Source organism: Rhinolophus ferrumequinum, chromosome 10, assembly GCF_004115265.2.
Source record: "Rhinolophus ferrumequinum isolate MPI-CBG mRhiFer1 chromosome 10, mRhiFer1_v1.p, whole genome shotgun sequence".
NCBI classification, from domain to species: Eukaryota; Metazoa; Chordata; class Mammalia; order Chiroptera; family Rhinolophidae; genus Rhinolophus; species Rhinolophus ferrumequinum.
The window spans coordinates 12407674-12427927 of NC_046293.1; the positions used below are offsets into that span (position 1 = coordinate 12407674).

Sequence of the window (20254 nt, forward strand, 5' to 3'; positions counted from 1 at the left end):
TAAAATCAGGAACACTGAAATGCGCTCATATTGCTTGTCAGTAAGTATGAAGCAAATTGGCAAGACTCACCCAGAATAAAGTCTCAGAGGAGCTGCTTTTTGTCTGTAAAGATAAATGGCATGTATTGTACAAATACCATCCATTAGCTAAACCTAGGTAGGTTATCATATCTCTGGGGGAAAACAGCAGAAAACCTAATATGCATATGGAGTGTCCTGAGTATCAGGTGCAACGCTAGGCTTTTTTAAAAATTATTGTGGTAAAATATACATCGCATAGGTACACCATTTTAACCATTGTTAAAAGCATACAGTTCAGTGGCATTAAGTATATTCACATGGCTGTGCAACTATCACCACTATCCATCTCCAGAAAATGCTGGACAGCTTTGCCCATCTCATTTAGTCCTTGCAACAGCCTTTGCCATCTGCATGAATGTTCTCCATACGATGAGATGTTGCAGAGATATTGTTTAAAGTCTCCTAATGAGTAACTGGCAGAGCCTGGAATCGAAGCCAGGTGTGTTAATCCCCAACACAGGTGGACAGGTGTGCCTGGCTCTGTCTTACTGTTGGTTTTTTCATCCTCCATCCTATGCTGTTGCCCAGGGGTGATCTTGCTGCTTCTGGATAAGCTGCGGAAGATGAAGTGGGAGCAGATGTGGAGGCTGACTGCAGAGAGGGAGCTGATGGGCATGCTGTCCACGTCCTTGGCTGACCAGGTAAGTGGCCAGGTGAGAAGATGCGGTTATTCCTGAGTACCCTGGTTCTGTTCTTCAAACAAACTTGAAAGTAGCTGGGCCTGCATTATTTTTCTGCCCGTTGTGTGACTATACACTTGGATAGCTCTGCTTTATTCAGCCAGGCTAAGCCAGTAGCTCAACTTTTATCAGTTTATTTCCTTTGTTCATTCATTTGTTCATTCAGCAGACTTGCACGGCACAATGCGTATGCCAGGGGCTGTGTTCAGAAATAGAATTACAGAGATAAGGATGCCATCCTTGGCTTCCAAGAGCTCGTAGTTGATGGAGGCAAACATAAGGAAATGATCACTTGGTGTGTTATGTGGAGGTCGCCATTGTCATCTCAGAGTGGAGAACACACTGCCTGCCTGCACCCTGCGACTCCAGAATGCCATAGCGTATCTCCCAGACAAGGTTTCATTTGCCTTTCTGGCAATAAAGTCTAACTTTTAAAGCAAAGCCTTTTGCTTAGACCCTATCCTCGAGGGAAATGCATTTAAATAGAAGGGACAAATCGCCTGGCTGGAGGAACCAGTTTCTAAGCCAGGCAATCTGGAAAAGTCCATAAACTCCACCAAACTATTAACATAAAAATCATGAAAACCCCATTTCTCATTTTTGCTGGGAAATGTGGGCACCCGAGCCTTTGATCTTGGATGTACCAGGCTCACATGTGTAGACTTTGAGTTTCCTATGGTGTAAATGGCCCTCGTGAGACGTAACGATGATTTCTCTGGCTTGTCTGCTTTTTATCGTTTCCTATTCATCCAAGAAGCAAGCTCCCTCTCTGTGTTTCTGTTCAGTGTTCAATTGTCTTGAGTCGTTGATTTCTTGCAAAGTTTTCTAATGCAGAGGAAACAAGAAAATCTTCCGGGTTATTTTACTGTTTATTTTGTTTTAGCATTGTTATTATGCAGTATTTTCCAAGTAGCCAGAAACTAATTTCCTGTTTCAAACATGAGCTATGGTATAATGAATGAGTTAAAAATTACCCTGGTAGCTGTTTTAAACCTGAGGGGAAATTCGTCCTCCATCATCATATTTTAAGTCAGGTCACAATGACTTGAGTATGTCCCCAAAAGCTAGAATTGGATGTCCATGCCCCATGAGGATAGTTTCTTCAGCCATCTCCTGCTGCGGAGGCCCATAACTCACCTCCTGGCACCTCCTGTCAGCAGCTAGTTAATAAGTATGGCCTGGTGAGGGAGCTCGGAGAAAAGCTCGAGAGAGGTAAAGCCCCTTTAGCAGAAGCCCAGGTTGGCTTGGGAAATGGGGAGTGCGCTCCCTACCCAGGAACCGTGGCCCGCAGGAATCGAAGGCGCATCCATCATTGAGTCCGCCAAAAGCCCCAGGAAGAGCTGCTGAAACAGGATCTATAATTTGTCTCAGCCCCAGAATGAGCAGAGCAACTTGTCATCCATCGTGCAGTTTCCTCTCCAGGAGGCTCAGGATGAATAACACGGGGCTCCTCGATGAGGTGGGAAGAGGGGCGGAAAAGTGACTTCATTTATTATACACTGGCTCCGATGGGAAAGACACCCCCTTATCAGCCCCACATACGCGTGCCATGTGGTACGTAGTGAGACCAGCAGGACCCATGAGCTCCAAGGCAGCGTGGGGCATTCCCCCGTCTCTAGCCAAACATTATTGCTTGGTTCCGAGAGATGAAAGGCAAGGGAAGTGCCCCATGGTGGAAGCCAGCCTGTGTTCTGGGCAGGAGGCTCGTGAGAAATCCTCTCGTGCACAGGTGATACAGCGCCTAGAGAGCCACCGTCATCAGCGGAGCTCACCTGACCGTTTTGACCGTGTCTCTGGCTTTTATCCCCCAGGATATTTTCAACGCCGTCATCAAACAGAACCCCTTCCTCGTGTATCAGCTCCCCTGCTTCTGGAACGTGCAGCTGTCGGACCACACCCGCTCTGAGCAGTGCTACAGAGATGTGTCTGATCTAAAGGTACAGTAGGGACATGTCCCCGGAGGGGAGTCCCCGGAGGGGAGTGAGGTGCCCTGCCAAGGCAGAGGGAAGCTGGATTGGGGAGCATCCTTCAGGGGGATGAATGGCTCTGAGCTTTGTGTGCAGTGTGGTGAGAGCAATAAGGGCGCAGAGAGCAGAAAGAATGTGCTTTCCTTCTTCTTTTTTTTCCCTTCCTCTTGTTTGGGCTTTCTGAAAAGCATACGGCCTCTCAGCATAAGAACCAGCTTGTGTGGTTATTCTCGCCACCTCCTGCCGGCTGTTTTGGTTCATGTGAGCTCCCAAAATCCAGTCGTATAATTCAAACAAACATTTATTGAGGGCCTACTCTGTGCCAGATGCTGCAGATATAGATATGAATAACGTACTTCCTACTTACAAGTCATTCGATGGCTTAGAAGAAGGAAATGTGGAAAAAAAAAGACAGGTACTAGGATAGGTGTGTGTGTGCGTGGGGGTGGATGCAAGCATAAATGTCTCATTCTACCTCGGGAGAAAGGACATAACAGAAAAGCCTTCCTCACTGGTCTCTAGGTACCAAACAGTGGTGGACCCAGCAGTAGAAAGACAAAGAAGACAGGGTGTATCGGTTATCTACTGCCACAGATCATGGTGCATAACGAGCAGTGCTAATAGTGGTGGAAATCAACAAGCATTTATTTAGTTGATGAGTCTATGGGTTGGCCGGATGGTTGTCTGATTTTCACGGGTTTAACCAAGTGTCCCTGGTCAGCTTCAGATAGGATGGCTGGTGGCTGAGGCCACTTGGCTGTCCTCCAGGGTCTCCCGTAGCCCATCAGCAGGCCTGTCCAGCTTATTGTCATGGCAAAGCAGAGATTTGGAAGAGGAAGGCTAGTGCATGCAAGGAAACTTTGGGTCCTTCTTGCTAGCATTCTGTTGGCCAAAGTAGCTATATGGCTGAGCCCAGAGTTAAGGGGTGTGTCAGAATTCGCTACCTGCACTAGGAGGAGTGAAGAACTGACCTCAGTTATTAAATGACAGATCAAGGATTTGAACCCAGGCCTATCTGACACCAACTGTGTTTGCTGCTCCAGCTGCATCAAAGAGGAAGTAGGTACATGCGTTCACAGGGAGTCTATTTCATTTAAAATTTATGTGCATTGCCCATGTGACACTACAGTAATGATAATTGCCAGTGTAAAAAGGAAAAAAGGAGTGCAAACCTTGCTTTCCTAGTAAGTCAGTCTTTTCTAATTGGTTTCTGGTCCATGCCCATCCACATGTGCATATTTTATCTTATTTGGAGTCCTAATGCATATGGAATTTTGTACTCTTCCATTACGTAGCCATTTCTGTTACCTTAGTTCCCAAATTTTCACAAATACAGACTGTGTTGAAATGAACAGCTTAAAGTTGAAACCTTCCCAGCAAGGAAATCACAGCCAAAAAGAAAGAACTTTTTTTTTTAATGCACTTAAAGTTTACTGCAAAATATTAGAAACTATTTAAAACAGAAGTACCTGCATCATTCATTCTTTCAATCAGCATGTATGAAATTCCTTTACTATGTCATGTACTTGTTAGACATAAAGAAAACAGATGAAATACACAGGAATATTTCTAAGAATATCATGAATTAGAAGTTCAAAGGGGAGGAAAATAAAACCAGCCCTGTAAGAACACCTTAAAATGCTGGATGAAATTCTTTTTTTAATGTTTTGAAAGCATAGTTGATTGGTCCATGTAGTAAATAAGTAAAGGCCAAGAAGAATGATAAAGTGTGAATTGAAAGAATAAGCCAAAAGCAGTTAGATATGGCATTTGCCACTGGGGCCATTTGCTTCTCCTTGGTGGCTGGGAGCTTGGTTTAAAGGTAGGTAACTATATATTTTATTGTTCAAATGAGGGAATGCTGTCATAGTTACACTGGGACAATAGGCCTAAATCACAGTCAGGCCAACCACATGTATAACTATTCTATCAAAAGGTTGTGCATGGCAACTTAGGATCCTACAGAAAGAAGGACAACTAGAGGACCCTGGCATCAAGTCAGGAGGACATTCGTTAGGAATAAGGAATGTGAGTCCAGATTCAGGAAGGCATGTTGAACAAACCAATTGGAAACATGTGGGAAGTCCAAATAACAATTTCCAAATAATAGTAATAATGTATAATTTGTAGGTTTAAAAAAGTTATACCTAAAATATCAGACAGTGACATCACATAAGAACGGAAGTGATTGCTGTTAAAGTATTCTGAGATCATTGTTTTGTTGTGGGGGGCAAGATATTAACTTTGGCTCCTAAGCTAGATAGGCATGTTAATATTTCAAGGTAAGCTCTAAAATAATTTGTTTAAAGGGTGCATAATTTATAAGTCCATGATGCGTGGGATGGTGAATGGAATAAGGAGTGTTTTTCAATGAAAAGCCTGTTACAGTGCTATAACTTTTAATAAAGTTTACCGAAGATCAAAAAAAAAAAAAGAAAGAAAGAAAAACTGAAACAACCAAAATAGCTCAATCGTTTAAAAAAAAAAAGAAAGAAAAAGCAAGAAAAAAGTGAAAACAGAAAGTAGAAATCAAGCAATCGAGATGGTAGAAATAAGTTTATCAATTATCAAATAAACTAATTTTGGGAATGAAAAGACAAATTGTCAGATTGTATAGGAAACAACGTCCAACATATGCTATTTACAAGAGACATAACTAACACTTTAGCCCTGTATTATAAATTGAGACAGTGCATGTTTTACAATCTAGGGCTTGGATGTACTTGGTCAAAAATTGGGAAGTGGATGACTTTCTGGAGAAAGTATTCTGGTTTTATCTTCAGTGGGCAAATGACAAAGGATTGAAGCAATGCCTGTGTCCTCATAATAAATGACATTTCTTGACCAGACATTTAAGAAAGATTCCTAAAAACAAGTAAGATAATTCTTTTCCAACCCGCTTATTCCAGTTCAGGGTTGTGGATGGCAGGAACCTCTCCCGACAGCTCAGGGCGCCAGGCAGGAACCAACCCTAGACACAAGAGACTTCTAAAGTCTCAAATCTTATTTTCATATCAAAAAATAAAAACAGAAAACTTGCACAAAAATCAGTGCAACTAAAAATTCTGGCAGGCTTAAAAAGGAAGGAAATTCTGACACATGCCATAATGTGGACAAATCTTGAAGACGTGCTAAGTGAAATAAGCCAGTCACAAAAGGACAGGTATTGTATGATCCCACTTATATGAGATACCTAAAATAGTCAAATTCACCAAGACGGAAAGTGGAACAGTGATTACCAGGGGCCAGGGTCGGGGAGAAGGTGGAGTTAGGGGTACAGCATTTCAGCATAGAGTGATAAAAAAAGTTCTGGAGGTGGACAATGGTGATGGTTGCATAACAACGTGAATATACTTAGTGTCACTCACTTGAACTACACACTTAAAAATGGTTAAAATGGTAAATTTTCTGTATATTTTACCTCAGTAAAAAAAAAAAATGCAAGGCAGGGAAGGGGGACACAGCAGGTCATGTATCTTGTGAAATTGATTGTTCTTGGGAGGTTTAGTATGAGATTCGTTAAAGAAACCAGGCAGATCTTCTTGTGCCAGGATATTGGGAACGGTATCTGAGAGTCTCAAAATTGGCAGCCACAGGAAAGTAAAGAAAAGGCTTCATAAATTAGAGGAGACTCTTCATTTGTGAACTTTCAGCTTCAACATCTTATAGATGCCAACAGAGCTAGGTCTCCATGTGCAAATGTGTCACGTCTGCCCACCACAGACATACTTACACATTCACATGCCTGTGTTGGTATTTATTGAGTGGTTACTATGTGCCAGGCACTATTAGGGCCCTAGTGGTGCTGTGGGAAACAGAACAAAGCCGTTGGTCATGGAGAGCTTACGTGTTGGTGTAGCAATGGCTACACCACACTGGCATTTCTTAGTAGTCGCTTAATTATTGTCACTTTGATCCTATAAAACAAAATAATTTGTGAACTCCCTTTAGCAACCTATTGTGTAAGTAGAGGAATTTCTGCTTCAACAAAGCCATGAAGTAGAGTCATGGTTTATCAAGTAGATAAACCTAAAAAGAACCCGGAAGTCGTTTTACCTACTCATATCTTCTAACAAAATCTTACACAGAACCCTAAAATATAGCCAATATGTTAAAGGGGAGCTGCCTTGGAGGTGGGGAGAGGGTCAAGGGGTGAGGGGGCGAGATTGGTGGATCCAAACCCCACCCTCTGGGTTATATCAGGGCCTGGACGTTGCCATGGAGCCCGAAGGCCTAGTCCAAGAAGACAGCATTTCTGCAGGTCCCTCCAGGCCAGCCTGCCCCTCAGATTCCAGGTAGAGGTTCATCTTTGTCATTTTCTTACCTTTCTTCTCTTCTTCCTCCCCTTTTTTATTTTATTTCGTCCATCGTGTTCAACATTTATGAAGGATCTCCTACTTTCTAGTTATTATGTTCCTTCCTGAGACTATAATAAGTTCTGGGGAATATAGTAAGTTCTCACTTCACATTGTCCATAGGATCTTGGAAACCGTGACTTGAAGCAAAACAACGTGTAACAAAACGAATTTTACCGTAGGCTAATTGATGTAAATAGAAGTTCCTAGGTCATATTTCTGGACATAAAAACATCACCAAACTTCTAAATAATATTAAACATTGAAATAAATGTGAGCTATACAGACCTTTAAGAAAGATTCCTAAAAACAAGTAAGATAATTCTTTTCCAACCTGCTTATTCCAGTGCAGGGTTGTGGATGGCAGGGGCCTCTGCCAACAGCTCAGGGCGCCAGGCAGGAACCCACCCTGGACAGAAGGCCCTTCCATCACAGGAACACACATACCCACACCCACGACTATTTAGTTACATTTCCAAATACATGACAAATACAAATGGCACAAAAACACACCTGGTAATAAACACAGCTCACATAGAGTTCACTATGTATAGGAGCCAACATGTTCCCACTTCCTACTAGAGAGCAGCTCACTGGCCTGGGCCTTCTGGCCGTGGGTGTCAGCGGAGAACCTTGTGCTAAGTATAGGTCAGTGAAGAGAATGTCGAAGGGGAGAAATGGTTTCATTGAGGTTTCACTGCTTATGCTCCTTTTGGAGCCAAGGAGCCCTGTAAATTCCCCTGACGTTTCTACCGGCTGAAGGACTTGACTAAATCACTTAACCTCTCCCACGCTCAGTTACATCCTCCATAAAATGGAGGCCGTCGTTCTGGGCCCCCTTCTCAGCCAGGCCCCCTGAGTGCTCTGAAGAAATGCACTTGACTTTACCTCAGTCTTTTGTGCTTCAAAGACCTTCATTTTTATGCCTTCAGTCCTAAAGCTGGATGACTCTGCCCTCCCTGGCTGAGTCTTAAAAAGGGCCATTGCTTAATCTCTTCACCAGGAGCACAAACTCTTAGGGGACCAGCAACGGGGCTGTTTGCTGGTTTAGAGAAGGGGAAATGGGTGCGAGTCTATAAAACTGTGTTCTAGTCCCTGCGTCTTCAATAGACTGTTAGAGAAGCAAGCCCTGGCCAGACCAGAGGGTCCAGTCCTCAGGTCTGTAAGACTTACTAGAGCCCCAGAGCTGAGTAAACCAAGGTTCCTGCCCTCAGCAAGGCAGTGAGTAAACACAAATTCCAATGCAGACTGCTTAGTGTTGTGACAAAAAGAAGGAAAGGGGCTGAGAGAGGAAGGCCCCTGGCTGGGGACACGACGCAGTCTGTGTCTAGGAGGGATTTCTGTAGGACATCTGAGCCAAATCTTGATGTCCAAACTCGTCTTCAGCTCTCAGAGCACTCCTCAGCCCCCAAACACCCTTGCCCCCTATCTCCCCAGACCTGTGGAAACAATGACTCCTCCCCTGCTTGTGCCCCTGGAGAGTGGAAAGGAGTGGAGACCCACATGCACGTTGGAAACAGTAAACTGGGCCCTGGTAGGCAAGCAACGGGCACCATGCCATTGCTCCAAACTCATCTTCCCAGGATGCAGATCCCTCCCTGGGGTTGACAGGAAATACGTCTCAGAGGAAGTGAGCTGTGACCAGCCCCCAAAGGATGAAATGAGGTTTTCCAGGCAGATTGGGTGAGAATTGTGTTCCAACCATGGCCTCACTTAATCTTACAAAAGTCTCACAGGGTGAATATTATTCGGTCTGTTTTATACATCAGAAAATTAAGGATCGTATGCAGTAAGCCAAGTACTTGCCCAGAGTCGCAAAGCTGCATACGACAGAGATGAAGTTCAAACTCACATCAGTTTGACTCGAAGTCCAGAGTTCTTTGCTCTGACCCAGGGCTGAGTTACTACCTGAATATGTTTTTCCCAGGAAAACATTTTACGTGAGATAATGGTTCTATAGGATTATTCTATATGAGCCCTCTTTAGATTCATTGGGTTTTTGGAGCCCTAACCTCAGAACAGAGACCCTAAATATAACATTGTCTCCTTGAAAGAACATTTAAATTTTAAGCAACAGACTCAGAGACTGAATTTTTGAATGTCATCCATTCATAAATTGGGAACTGAGCGCACTTCAAAGAAAACTCCTGAAGGAGAAGAGAAAACCCAAATGAAGGCACGCCATCCATATGGGGAAATGGTGTACGTTCCTAGAGGCAGTCGGTAGTATTTGCATAAAAGAAGTAGCACATAACTCAAGTTTTAAAACATTTTATAATACTTAGAGGTGTCAGTTTTCACATCTTTTGAGGAAGGTGGGGGGGGCCGCCATATATTAGCATATTGAACATGTTATATAGCTAAGCAGACGCTAGTGAAAAATGAGACAGGGGAGACCAGAGAGAGGGTAATAAAAATGATGAATGGTAAGGTTGATTTGGGCGGATTAGGATGGAACGAGGGAGGAAAAACAGTTGCTTTGGGGAAGAAGATCTAAAATCCAGAATTACCACCTCCCAGCCAGACCTCTCTTTACTTCAGGCCAGCGCCTGTTTAATTTCATTGCATGATCCAAGTTCAAGGGCTGTGAGCGTGTTGTTGTCTCTGCACATTGCTGCAGCTTGTAAACTCGAGGAGTCCCGGGATTAAATATGAGGCAGCCGGCCCCTGTTCAAGTAGCCTGTCTTTTGGCACTGTTGCTGTATGGCTCATGCCTGGTGTCACTCATCCACCCAGGAAACACTGCAGGGTACCCACGGGCCAGGCTATAGGGTAGTCGTTGGGTTCCTTAACCTCTCTTTGACCAAGAACCCTCATCTGAGAAGGTGAGGAGACATAAAGATGAGAAGGAGTTGGTACCGGGCTATGAGACACGTAGTAAGCTTACCTTTCATATCATTAATAATACACCAGTATTATTACCACTCTCTCAGAGTAGTTTGCAGTTGGCTGGTGGGCAAAACGTGTAACAAGGGATCTTCTTCCTCATGCGTTCTAGTGCTCTCATTTCACAGACAAGAAGTAGGGACCCACAAAGAGGAAAAACTGAGGGTTGCTAGATGGGTGGGAGGGGTGGGGGGTGGGAGGGAGGGGGAGGGGATTGGAGGGCAGTTGGTGACCACAGGATGGCCACGGGTTTGAAAATTAATCTGGGGAACGTAATTTAGTGGTTACCAGAGGGTAAGGGGGGTGGGGGGTGGGAGATGAGGGTGAGGGGGATCAAATGTATGGTGATGGAAGGGGAGCTGACTCTGGGTGGTGAACACACAGTGTGATTTATGGATGATGTGATACAGAATTGCACACCTGAAATCTATGTAATTTTACTAACAATTGTCACCCCAATAAATTAAAAATAATAAATAAAATAAATAAATAAATAAAATAAAATAAAAAAGAAGTAGGGACCCAGAGAGAGGGAGTAGCTCACCCAAGGTTAAGCACTGCTTTGTGGCACGTCATCTTGTGCTCCAATATTGTGCAGGAAAATGGCATGCTCAGCCAAGGGGACTCTGGGTAATTTTACCTTTATTTTTGTCTTTCCTCAATAGTCACCCCTTTTTGCTCATTGGGTAATCTTCAGAACTTAACTCCTTTGGGCATTAGTGACGTAAGTTACCCATCACTGGCTGTGTTACCCATGGCTGATGAAGTTCAGACGCCATGATTCCTGGAACTATCAAGATTCCTAGAAGGAAAGTGATGACTGGAAAATTTACTCCACAGTAGCACATTTTGGTGTGTGTATCCAAACAGTTCTAAGAGAAGTGCTAATGGGATTTCTTTAAAACAGAGGAGAGCTGGGGGAGAGGGGAGTTCTGTGTGCTATTTGCACCAAATACTGTATTATGAAGTCCTGCAGCAAGGAAACATGATCGATTTTGTTGATCCCGAGCCTTTCCTACACGTATTCTACGTCAACACCCAACACAGACCCCTTTGACCACGGAATACCTGTGGGACGGGTTCCTCAGACGCCCATTGTCAGAAAAACCTCCCTGGAGAATCGGCTCTATTAAGAATTTTGAAAGAGGGAAGTACCAATGGATGTTGGTTATGAGTGTTGAAACATTGACATTTCTATGTAGAAATGAGGGCAAGACATCATTTTTTACCTCAAAATCCCATAACGATGGAAACAATTTCATATATTCACTTTTCTCAAAGCTCTATATCATAGCTTCTTTCTCAAAGTAGTCGCTCTCCCAATCTTCACCTTCCCATGGAAGGGTCAGATTGAAAGTGTGTTATTTTCGTTTTTCAAAAGTGTGAGATAGCATACCCCTAACAACCACTTTTTTCATAAAAACAGAAATGTGTAAATCACCTTCATGTATGCCATGTATCCTCGGCCGTGTGTTAACCAGGGAAGCTCTGTGTTGCCCAGACTTTAATGGGTCAGTCCTCATGTCCTTAGAAAGTGATTGTAAAACTGCTGTGATGGTTTCAGTCTTGCCTTGATGAAATGACCCAAGTCAATGGTATCTGGTAGTAGTTGTGCACGCTGGCTTCCAGGGCTTTGTTGCAAACATGCCTGTCAGTGATCCAGTAAAGGAATTCGATATGGCTGCTCGCTCTGTAACCTTACTTGGAAACCTTTCGTTTTTCCAATTAACGGAACTGTACCTTCGATGATTACACATACATACTGTCCGTAAAACACTGCCATCTTTCAAGTAGGAATTCACTATTCAGGATATAACTTCTCCGGGACACCTTTCCTTTAGTGCTCACTGAAAAGCTGTTCTTTGTGTATTTCATTATCTACACAGAATCTGCAAACAGCATGACGGACAAGTGTCAGAAATCCTCTGTTCAAGAGGATGTTTGGAGTTAAATTCTTTGATTTAACTCTGTATCAAATCTCACGTATAATTTGTTCTAATACTAGTGTCCTCAGGCCTTCAGCGTTTGTATTCTGTGACTCTCCCCACAGTATCTGCTGACAAAGGGATTTACTTCATTTTGTTACCGTATTTTTTTGTGTATTTTTCTCAGCCGTTTTTGTCAAGGCAGGAAAAACAAGTGTTTATCTTATTGGATTTCATTATCTTTCATTTTTATGTATGAAATTGTCAAAGACACTGCTATTCTCTTTCTGTGGGATTTAGTGAAACGTAAAGTTCTGGAGTATCACAAGACTTTAAATGTCATCTATCTAAAAATTTAGAGGCTTAGTTTCAGATTCTGGGTACTCAGTTTTTAAATGTCTTGCTAAATCATGCATTTTTGTACTCAACATTAAGTAATATCTGAAGGCATAATACACACTTGGGGTGAAGTTTTTCCTCAATGATTGTGATTGTAAATCCATATTTGAAATAGTCTTGAGAGTTTAAATTTTTTTGCCAACTTCTTGTCGGATCTAATTAGTTGGGCATGTCTGTACTTGGTAAAGTAGCTAAGGAAGAGCTCATATGGGAGCAGAATTGTCAGCTTAGCTGTTTTCTTGTCAGTCATGTGAGCTGGCCCTATTGGTATTCTCAATCTGTCCTTGCTTTGTAGGGCTCCTTTTGTTTTTTTCATATAAACTTTTATTTGAAAGGATTTAAATTTACAGAAAAGTTGTAAAAGTAGTTCTGAGTCCCTATCCCCCTCATCCAGTTTCAGTTTCCCCTGATGTTAACATTTACATAACAAGGTGAACTTGTCAAAACTACCAAACCAAAAATGGTGTGCTGCTATCAACTACTGAGGCTTTAGTCTCAGTTTACTGGGTTTTCCATTAAGGTGCTGTTGTTCCCTTAGCCTCCTCTGGTCCTTGACAGTTTCTTAGTCTTTCCTTGTTTTCCATGACTGACCTTGATAGTTTTAAGGCATACTGGTCAGGTAGTTGATAAAATGTCCCTCAAAGTTGGTTTGTATGGTTTATTTTCTCATCATTAGACTGAGGTCACAGGTGGTTGGAAAGACTATCACAGAAGTGACGTGCAAATTACTTATTGTCACTTGTATCCGGAGGGGCCTGATTTCCACACAGGGCATCACTCAGGAGGCTTAACTGTCCTCCCTTGGTTAAGGCGATGTTTGCCAGCTTTCTGTACTATAAAGTTACTATTTTTCTCTTTCATACTTCATCGTTTAGCGGTGAGTCGCTACATCCAACCCACACTGGAAGGAGGTGGAATATATACCAGAGTGCCAAAAAAATGTATACAAGTGAACACTTTGGTCAATGTTGCTCAAGCAGCAGTTCTCCATAATTAGAAGTGTCTGGACACTGATGGTAACCACTTTGAGCACCTCTTGTAATTGCAGAAATCAAATGTGACTGGTATTCTTCTTTTGTTATTGGTATATATTATTACAATTTTAATAGTTTTCCTTTCTGAAAATGTGTATACTTTTTTGGCACTCTGTATATATTATTGGGATTCTTCTGTAAGGAGATTTGTCTCTTTCCCCCATTTATTTATTTATCCATTTGTATCCACATGGACTCATTTGTATTTATTTTATACTTAGCGTTATACTATAGGATTCTTTTTAAGCCATGTGTTCATTTGCGAGGGTTATTTTAGTTTAATGTCACTATTGTTAATATTATTAAATGCACTAAAAATAGATATATGTATGATTGGTAGAGCAGTAACCCAGGCACATTTAAATCCAGTACATCTCAGTATTTGAGGGCACCATATCACACCTTCTTCACCGCCACACTTAGATATGGGTGCTCAAATGTTATAGCAGGTCTCTCTCTCTCTCTCTCTCTCTCTCTCTCTCTCTCTCTCTCTCTCTCTCTACCTCTCTCTTCTCCCTCCCATTCCTTCCCTCCCTCCCTCTACCCCCTTTCCTTCTGCCAGTATATAGAGCTTAGTCGTTCAGCAAGTAGGTATTGCGTACTTGCTATGAGTCAGGCACTGTTCCGAGCACTGGTTATCCACTGAACAACACAGTGCAGACCCTGCTCTCCCTGAGCTTCTAATGCAGAATACAGATATGAAACAAGAAATCACATAATGAAATTGGTCGTTTTGGGTGGTGAACGTGCTGTGAAGAAATCAGAGCAGGGTAAGGTAAGAGTGACTGGCACTCCTGATCCCAGGCTGAAGAAAGAGGCCCCCTTTCTCTCAATGACTCTGCAGAAGGATCGTGTTTACCCTTCATGGGACACATGCCCGTGCCTGAACCCATCTCGGTGTTCTTCGGAATGACTCATTCATCACCCTGAGTCCTGTGCCATGCTTCAGGCACATCGGGCATGACTGATGGTGCTGTCAGGATGTAGGAAGAAGGCAGGGTCTTGGTCTGCAAAGGAACCATGCAGAGCACAGAGAAGCAATAGCGGGCCGCGATGGCAGGTGCCACTGGGAACAGAAAGCGCTGCTGCCCTTCCCAGAGTTGCCAAGCAGTGAATCATATGGTGCCCACCCCCAAGGGCAGTACCGAATTCTGCTCAATTGGCAAAATCCTACTGGACTGCACCCCCTGCTGTTCCTCCACCAGCCTCGGTAGAATTCCTCAGCTAAAGCCTCCATGCCCGTCTCTAGAGGTGGAATCCGCTTCCCTCTGTCCTTCTCGTGCCCAGATCCATGGAGACACTCCCCAGGAGAACACTACTTGGATTCGATGACATGTGAGTCAAGGCGTAGTCATTACATCCTAGAGACAGGAGGAACACAGGGCTGGTTATCACCCGCAGGTCGTATGTTGGGTGTCTCGGGAGAAGCCACCCTGAGGCAGCATTCACGGAAGATTCTTGCACCGTTTGCATTGTTTTCCCATTTCACCCTATCAGTGGTCTGTCAGGAATTTTCAACACATACCAGAATTCAAATTGGATTTTTACCCCCATTTTATACCAAAAAAGAACCCAAAATATTGAACATAACAAACATTAGAGAACATAGCTGGATCTTCTAATGGATTTATGATCCTCCGAGAGCCCCGAGTATTGTCAAAGGTATCCATTTTCCTGTTGTCAATTTTCTCCTCTCCCCAACCTCTACCTCAGACAGGGGAAAATAAGAAATGTTACAGATGACAGAACAAGAAATGATAAGATACGGGACTGGGCGTTGGATCCACGCACTGGCCTAAGTGTCTACATTTTCCAACTGAGGGCACTGAATAATCACTGAGTTTGCTATGTTTTCTTCTCCTTTCCTGAGCCATGATGCATTTTTGTCTGAGAAGATCCCCCCTCCCGCCCCCCCCGGGAGTTGTAAAAACCAAGAAGCAATAAAAAGCTGAGTAAAAGGAGGAAAGAGTCACAGAGCATTTGTGCTCGGAGTCTGCGAATCAAGGATACTGTTTTTATTTAATAGCCGCCACCAGGTATTGTCAGGAATGGGAAAAAAGAAGGAAGAGAGTTGGAAAAGAATCTTCAGGAGTCGATGGGGGAATAAAAAGCTGAAGTGGATCCCTTTGGCAGCCAGCAAATGTTGCCTACGCCTGACACTGAGTGCAGAGCTGGACAACGCACAGATCTTGCATCCAAGGAGCCGGCAGTCCAGGTCTTAAATAGAGACTGAAGGACTTTAGAGTGTTACTTTAGAGAACATCCTGTGGGAATGGAATGTGGAATATTCCAAGACTCACGTGGACTGGGCACCAGTCTGTTCCAAGCTCCGCGGTGGCCACTTATACCTCTCTTGTCTCATTGATCCTCCCAAGCAGGTATTGTTATTCCCTTTTAACAGGTCAGAAAACAGAGGTTCAAATACATTAAGTTGTTTGAGGAACAGAGTTGGGGAGAAGCAGGGTGACATTTACCTCCCTGCCTGCAGCACTCTCCCATCTCAGCTCAGTGCCTGAAACCCACGGGAAAGTCTTTGCCTTCCTGAATAGCCCCGTCTTCGGGCCACTCCTGAGATCTAGCCAGGAGCAGCCTGCCCCGGCCCAGCTTCTTCTCTGGGCCACGTTGTATGTCTGTACGCATCCTACCTTTCTGCCCCAGGCTGTGACAATCTGCAGTCCCTCGTTTTAAATCTTGTTTTTTATTCCTCCTTTCCACACAGACACTCCGTTTTCGTCCAACTTCCCTAGTCGGTCAGATGGCTGTTTCATGAAGTGGAAACCCAGATTTTTGCTTAATTTAGTGAACACATGCAATGTGCCTTCACGTCCATCACTCCATCGGTCCTGGTCTTGACCTCACACTGCAGGGCAGTTGCTGTTATGTCCCTTTTACATATGAGGGACTGTCTCTGTGATTTTAGGCAACCTACTGCAGGCCACCCAGCTGATAAGAGCTGGAGCCGGGACTGGCTCATAGGTCCGTCTACTCATCCCTTTGTATCACGCACTGTAATCCTGAAAAGGGCAAGGAAAGGGACTTGTGAGACTATTGTCTTTCTTGAAATACCAAACAAGGATGAAAACAGAGGGAGCTTAAACTCCTTCAAGAGAGAAATGACAAGCTGTTTGGCCCTCAGACAAAGCAAAGGAATATGTTTCTCCATCCTAAAGCCCACGTTAATAGGGCTTTTATGACTGATTTGCTCTAGACAGAATGTGAAGATTATTGAGAATGTCATCATCATGATTTCCATTCTTGCACCAAAGGGCAGCTATTGAATACTAACTACCTGCCAGGCACTGCCGCACTCCGGGTGAATAATAATAAGTCATGCTCCCTGCCCACCCAGAAATTCACATTTCAATGCTGCCAGGTGCAGGCTTGTCAATAAATCATTATAAGAGCGCACAGTGACTTCTCCAACAGGGTTAAATGCAAGAGTCTAGAACATGAGGAAGGGCCCAGCAGTTGCCTCGGGTGTTAATGGTAGGAATGCTTGCAGTGACAGTCGGAATACCCAACTTGCAGAGGCTAAAACTAAAACAGGCAGTCTGAATCTCTTAGCTGAGAGTTCTGGAGGAGGCAGCTATTGACATTGGTTTGTAGACGCAAACGTGTGGAGCTCTCCCTCACTGTCACGTGATGGCTATCCTGGCTCCAGTCATCACATCTCTATTTATGTCAGAAAGGTGGGCAGGGTAGGAGGAGGATGGCACTTTACTATTGGGAAATCAGAATCCTGCCTCCCCGGGTATCTTTTTGCGTAATCTTGGGTCACGCCGCCACCACGAGCTGCAAGGGAGTCTGGGGAATCAGAGAGTGGGATCCTGACAGGCTAAATTATAAAGGGATCATGAGCTATTCACAGGGGCTGGGGACATTGCAACTCTACATAAAATTAACGGTCTTTTAGAAATGAATAATGGAGTGGAGAGACAGACATACTAGGAGGCAACCTTCTGCCCCTTGTGGTCTGGGAACCAAGCAGTGCACGTGAGCTCAGCTATGACGGATGAGCAGGCATTCACATGGTAGAGAGGAAATAAGGATATTCTAGGGAGGTGGGGAAGCATATGAAAAGGCTCTGAGTCACGAGAGACAGGTTCAAGAAACACCAGGAAGTTTTTTAGCCTGGAGATAGACTGGGGGTTGTAAGTGGGAGCCAGTTCACAACAGTTTTAACTGCCAGCCTAAGGAGCATAGGTGTTATTCTGTAGGTCATAGAGAGTCAGTGGGGGTCTTGAGGCAGAGATCCGTTTTCCAGAAACCCCTTACCTCAGTGACTTGGAAGACATAAGGCCCTTGTTCTTATTCACCTGGCATTTTGCACACAGGCTCCTATTTTTGTGCCATTCATGGCACTTTTGTACCATGAATTATTTTTATGAACCCTCAGGGTTCTAAGAAGCTGAAGTTTTGGCTGACCTCTTCCCATAGCCAAGTCCTTGTACTGAGGTCTCGTTTCTGTCTTTGTAATGCTTTTTCCTGTGTCTTTGGGGGTGATAGCGTCTCTTATTTCTCTTTTAATCTTGTTGACTTCTGCTGTCTTCCCAGATGATGTTTAAGTTTCCTGGACAGTAATCAATTTCCATCAATTTTTCTGGCTCACTGCAGGCTGACTCCAAGTCTGCACATACACTCAGCCTTTACAGATATTTCAGATCCAATTAGATCACACCCACGGGGCACCGATGCCTGGCACAGCCTCCACAGCCCACCTGGCACACAACCTGGATGCCTCCTTCTCTGCTTCCTGCCAAGCCGGAGGTTCAGCCTGCATCTCTGGGAAGTCCTAAACCAAGCAACCTTAGTGTCCCAGGGATGCATGGGGTCTCTGTATTTGGGAGGGGAAAGTAGGTTTCATTTCTGATTCCTGTAATCTTCTATGAATCTCATGCTCATTTCTATAAACGGAGTCATTTAATGATTACAGACATGGCAGAAGTTAGACGGATAGCATCCTAACATCTCTGTCTCTTTGGATTCAAATCCTGATTCTCCCACGTTCTAGCTGTGTACCTGGGGAGATTTGCTGAACTTTTCTCACGTGTAAGAAGGCGTAATGAGAATATCACTTAGAGTGTTGAATAAAAAATCAGTGAGCTATGACAAGTGAAATGTTCAGAGCAGGGCTTAGGCATAGCGAGCATGCAGTATATGTTCACTGCTAGTAATAATTATTGTTATTGCTATGCTAGCGTGCCTCAGCAAGTGGAGTAAGTTATGATAGGTTTTCACTATGAGCTTCGGAGACTCACGTGTACTTACCAGCTCCTCGTAAAAATCTATTTTGGACACATTCTCCAGTGTCACTCCATCTCATGTGTGAAAGCTTGTCAGTAAATGTCATCTACACCACCAGCTTGCTGTCCCCAAGCCAGCAATGATGGGTGATTCTGTCCCTCAGGGGACCAGGAAATGACATTTCTCAGTAGTCAGACAAGCACTGATCAAAATTACCAGCACTAGTGACCCTGAGTCCGATTTTCAGAGGCAGGCATGAGGTTTTAGTGGAAGGAACAGTGGCCCGAGAGATACAAGCAAGGCACGACTGCTCCCTCTGCTGTGTCACTCCGGGCAAGTCCCTTTCTCTCTCTGGGCCTTGGTGTCTTTATTTTTGAAGTAGCCCGGTCTCCCTTTCACATCTCTTTAAACGCACGTATCATACTTGCAATTTAACATGGACGGTTATTTAAGTGTCTTCCTCTCGCTCTCAGTTGTAAGTTCCAGAAAGAGAGCGTGAGCTCTAGTGTTCACCTCTGCATTCACCGCCCCTGTCAGTGCTTGGCACTGGTCAATGCTCACTTTAATATTTGTTGCATGAATGACGTGGTACAAAGATAAAGATGTGGGAGCAAGGAAGACCTGATTTTGTATTAGGATTGGCCACTTACTGAGTTGGCCTGGACTAGTCTGAGATTCAAGATTATTATTTGTAAAATGGGGATAATAATAGAACCAGCCTTACCAGATTGTTTAAGGATTGAATGTGAACACACATACACGCGTGCACACACACAGGGTCTAATATGTAGCATATAATGGGTATTAGATAAACAATAGTTCTTATTTACTTCTCTGAAGACTAGCACAGGTGAATGGAGCATTCTGAGTTCTGATGATTAAAACCTAAGGTAAAAAAGGTAACTGAATATCCATTAATAGACTTTGAGTGGGCTGACCTATCATGGGCAAGCCCCGTTGTAAAGGGTTTTCTAAAACCCCCTTGGCCTGCCAATGACCCCACCGTCCTCTTCTCCTCCCTTCCTTTAACCTTTGCTGCTTTTTCTATAACCCCAGTAATTTGCCTGTGGGTGATACCCAAACCCCGCTCCCCAGGCAAACACAGAAGAGAAGGAGATGTGAATGGGATAAGAGACGACCTGGGGTGGGTGAGGACACCAGAGCCCTAGTCCCAGCTCCGACCTGGTCCAAACAAGCCATGTGACCTTGGGCAAGCCGCCTCTCGTCTATACATGTCACTTTTCCCCTCATCTGTCCAGTGCTCCGTCCATTAAGACAGTTCTCGACCGCGGTTAGGAACCTGGGGTTCAGGTTTAGAGCTGACGTGGTGTCTCTGCTCTGCAACTTACCAGCTGTGAGATACGGGCAAGTCAAGCACCATTTCTGGAAACTGGACAATGGGATTCAGTGGGGCTTATGTGGCAAAGTGAGTGACACAGTGTCTCCCAGGTGCCTGGCAGATTGGTGCACAATAAGTTGAGATTGGTGGTGCATCGGCCAGCCCTTATTTTCCCTTAGATCAAGTTTCCCCCTGTTGAGGAAGCCCACGTTTCCTGGCCAATGTGCCCATCCATCAGCCTTCCCGCTGCCTCAGCACTTGGCAAGCACCAAACTCTTTGGCAGCAAAGACGTGATCCCCACTGTATGTGAGTGACACTAGCTCATGTGCAACTATTGTAATGC

At 44.1% G+C, this 20254-nt stretch overlaps 1 protein-coding gene across 3 annotated transcripts in view; it reads left to right on the forward strand.

The window, feature by feature from the left end:
- LARGE1 (LARGE xylosyl- and glucuronyltransferase 1) overlaps nt 1-20254 on the forward strand; it is a 494394-nt gene that overhangs the window by 421696 nt on the left and 52444 nt on the right. For all 3 annotated transcript variants that reach the window (XM_033117375.1, XM_033117374.1, XM_033117376.1), the window contains 2 exons: nt 610-722; nt 2573-2698. In XM_033117375.1, coding sequence (XP_032973266.1) covers nt 610-722; nt 2573-2698 — 239 coding nt within the window. The remainder of the gene's footprint in view (nt 1-609; nt 723-2572; nt 2699-20254) is intronic.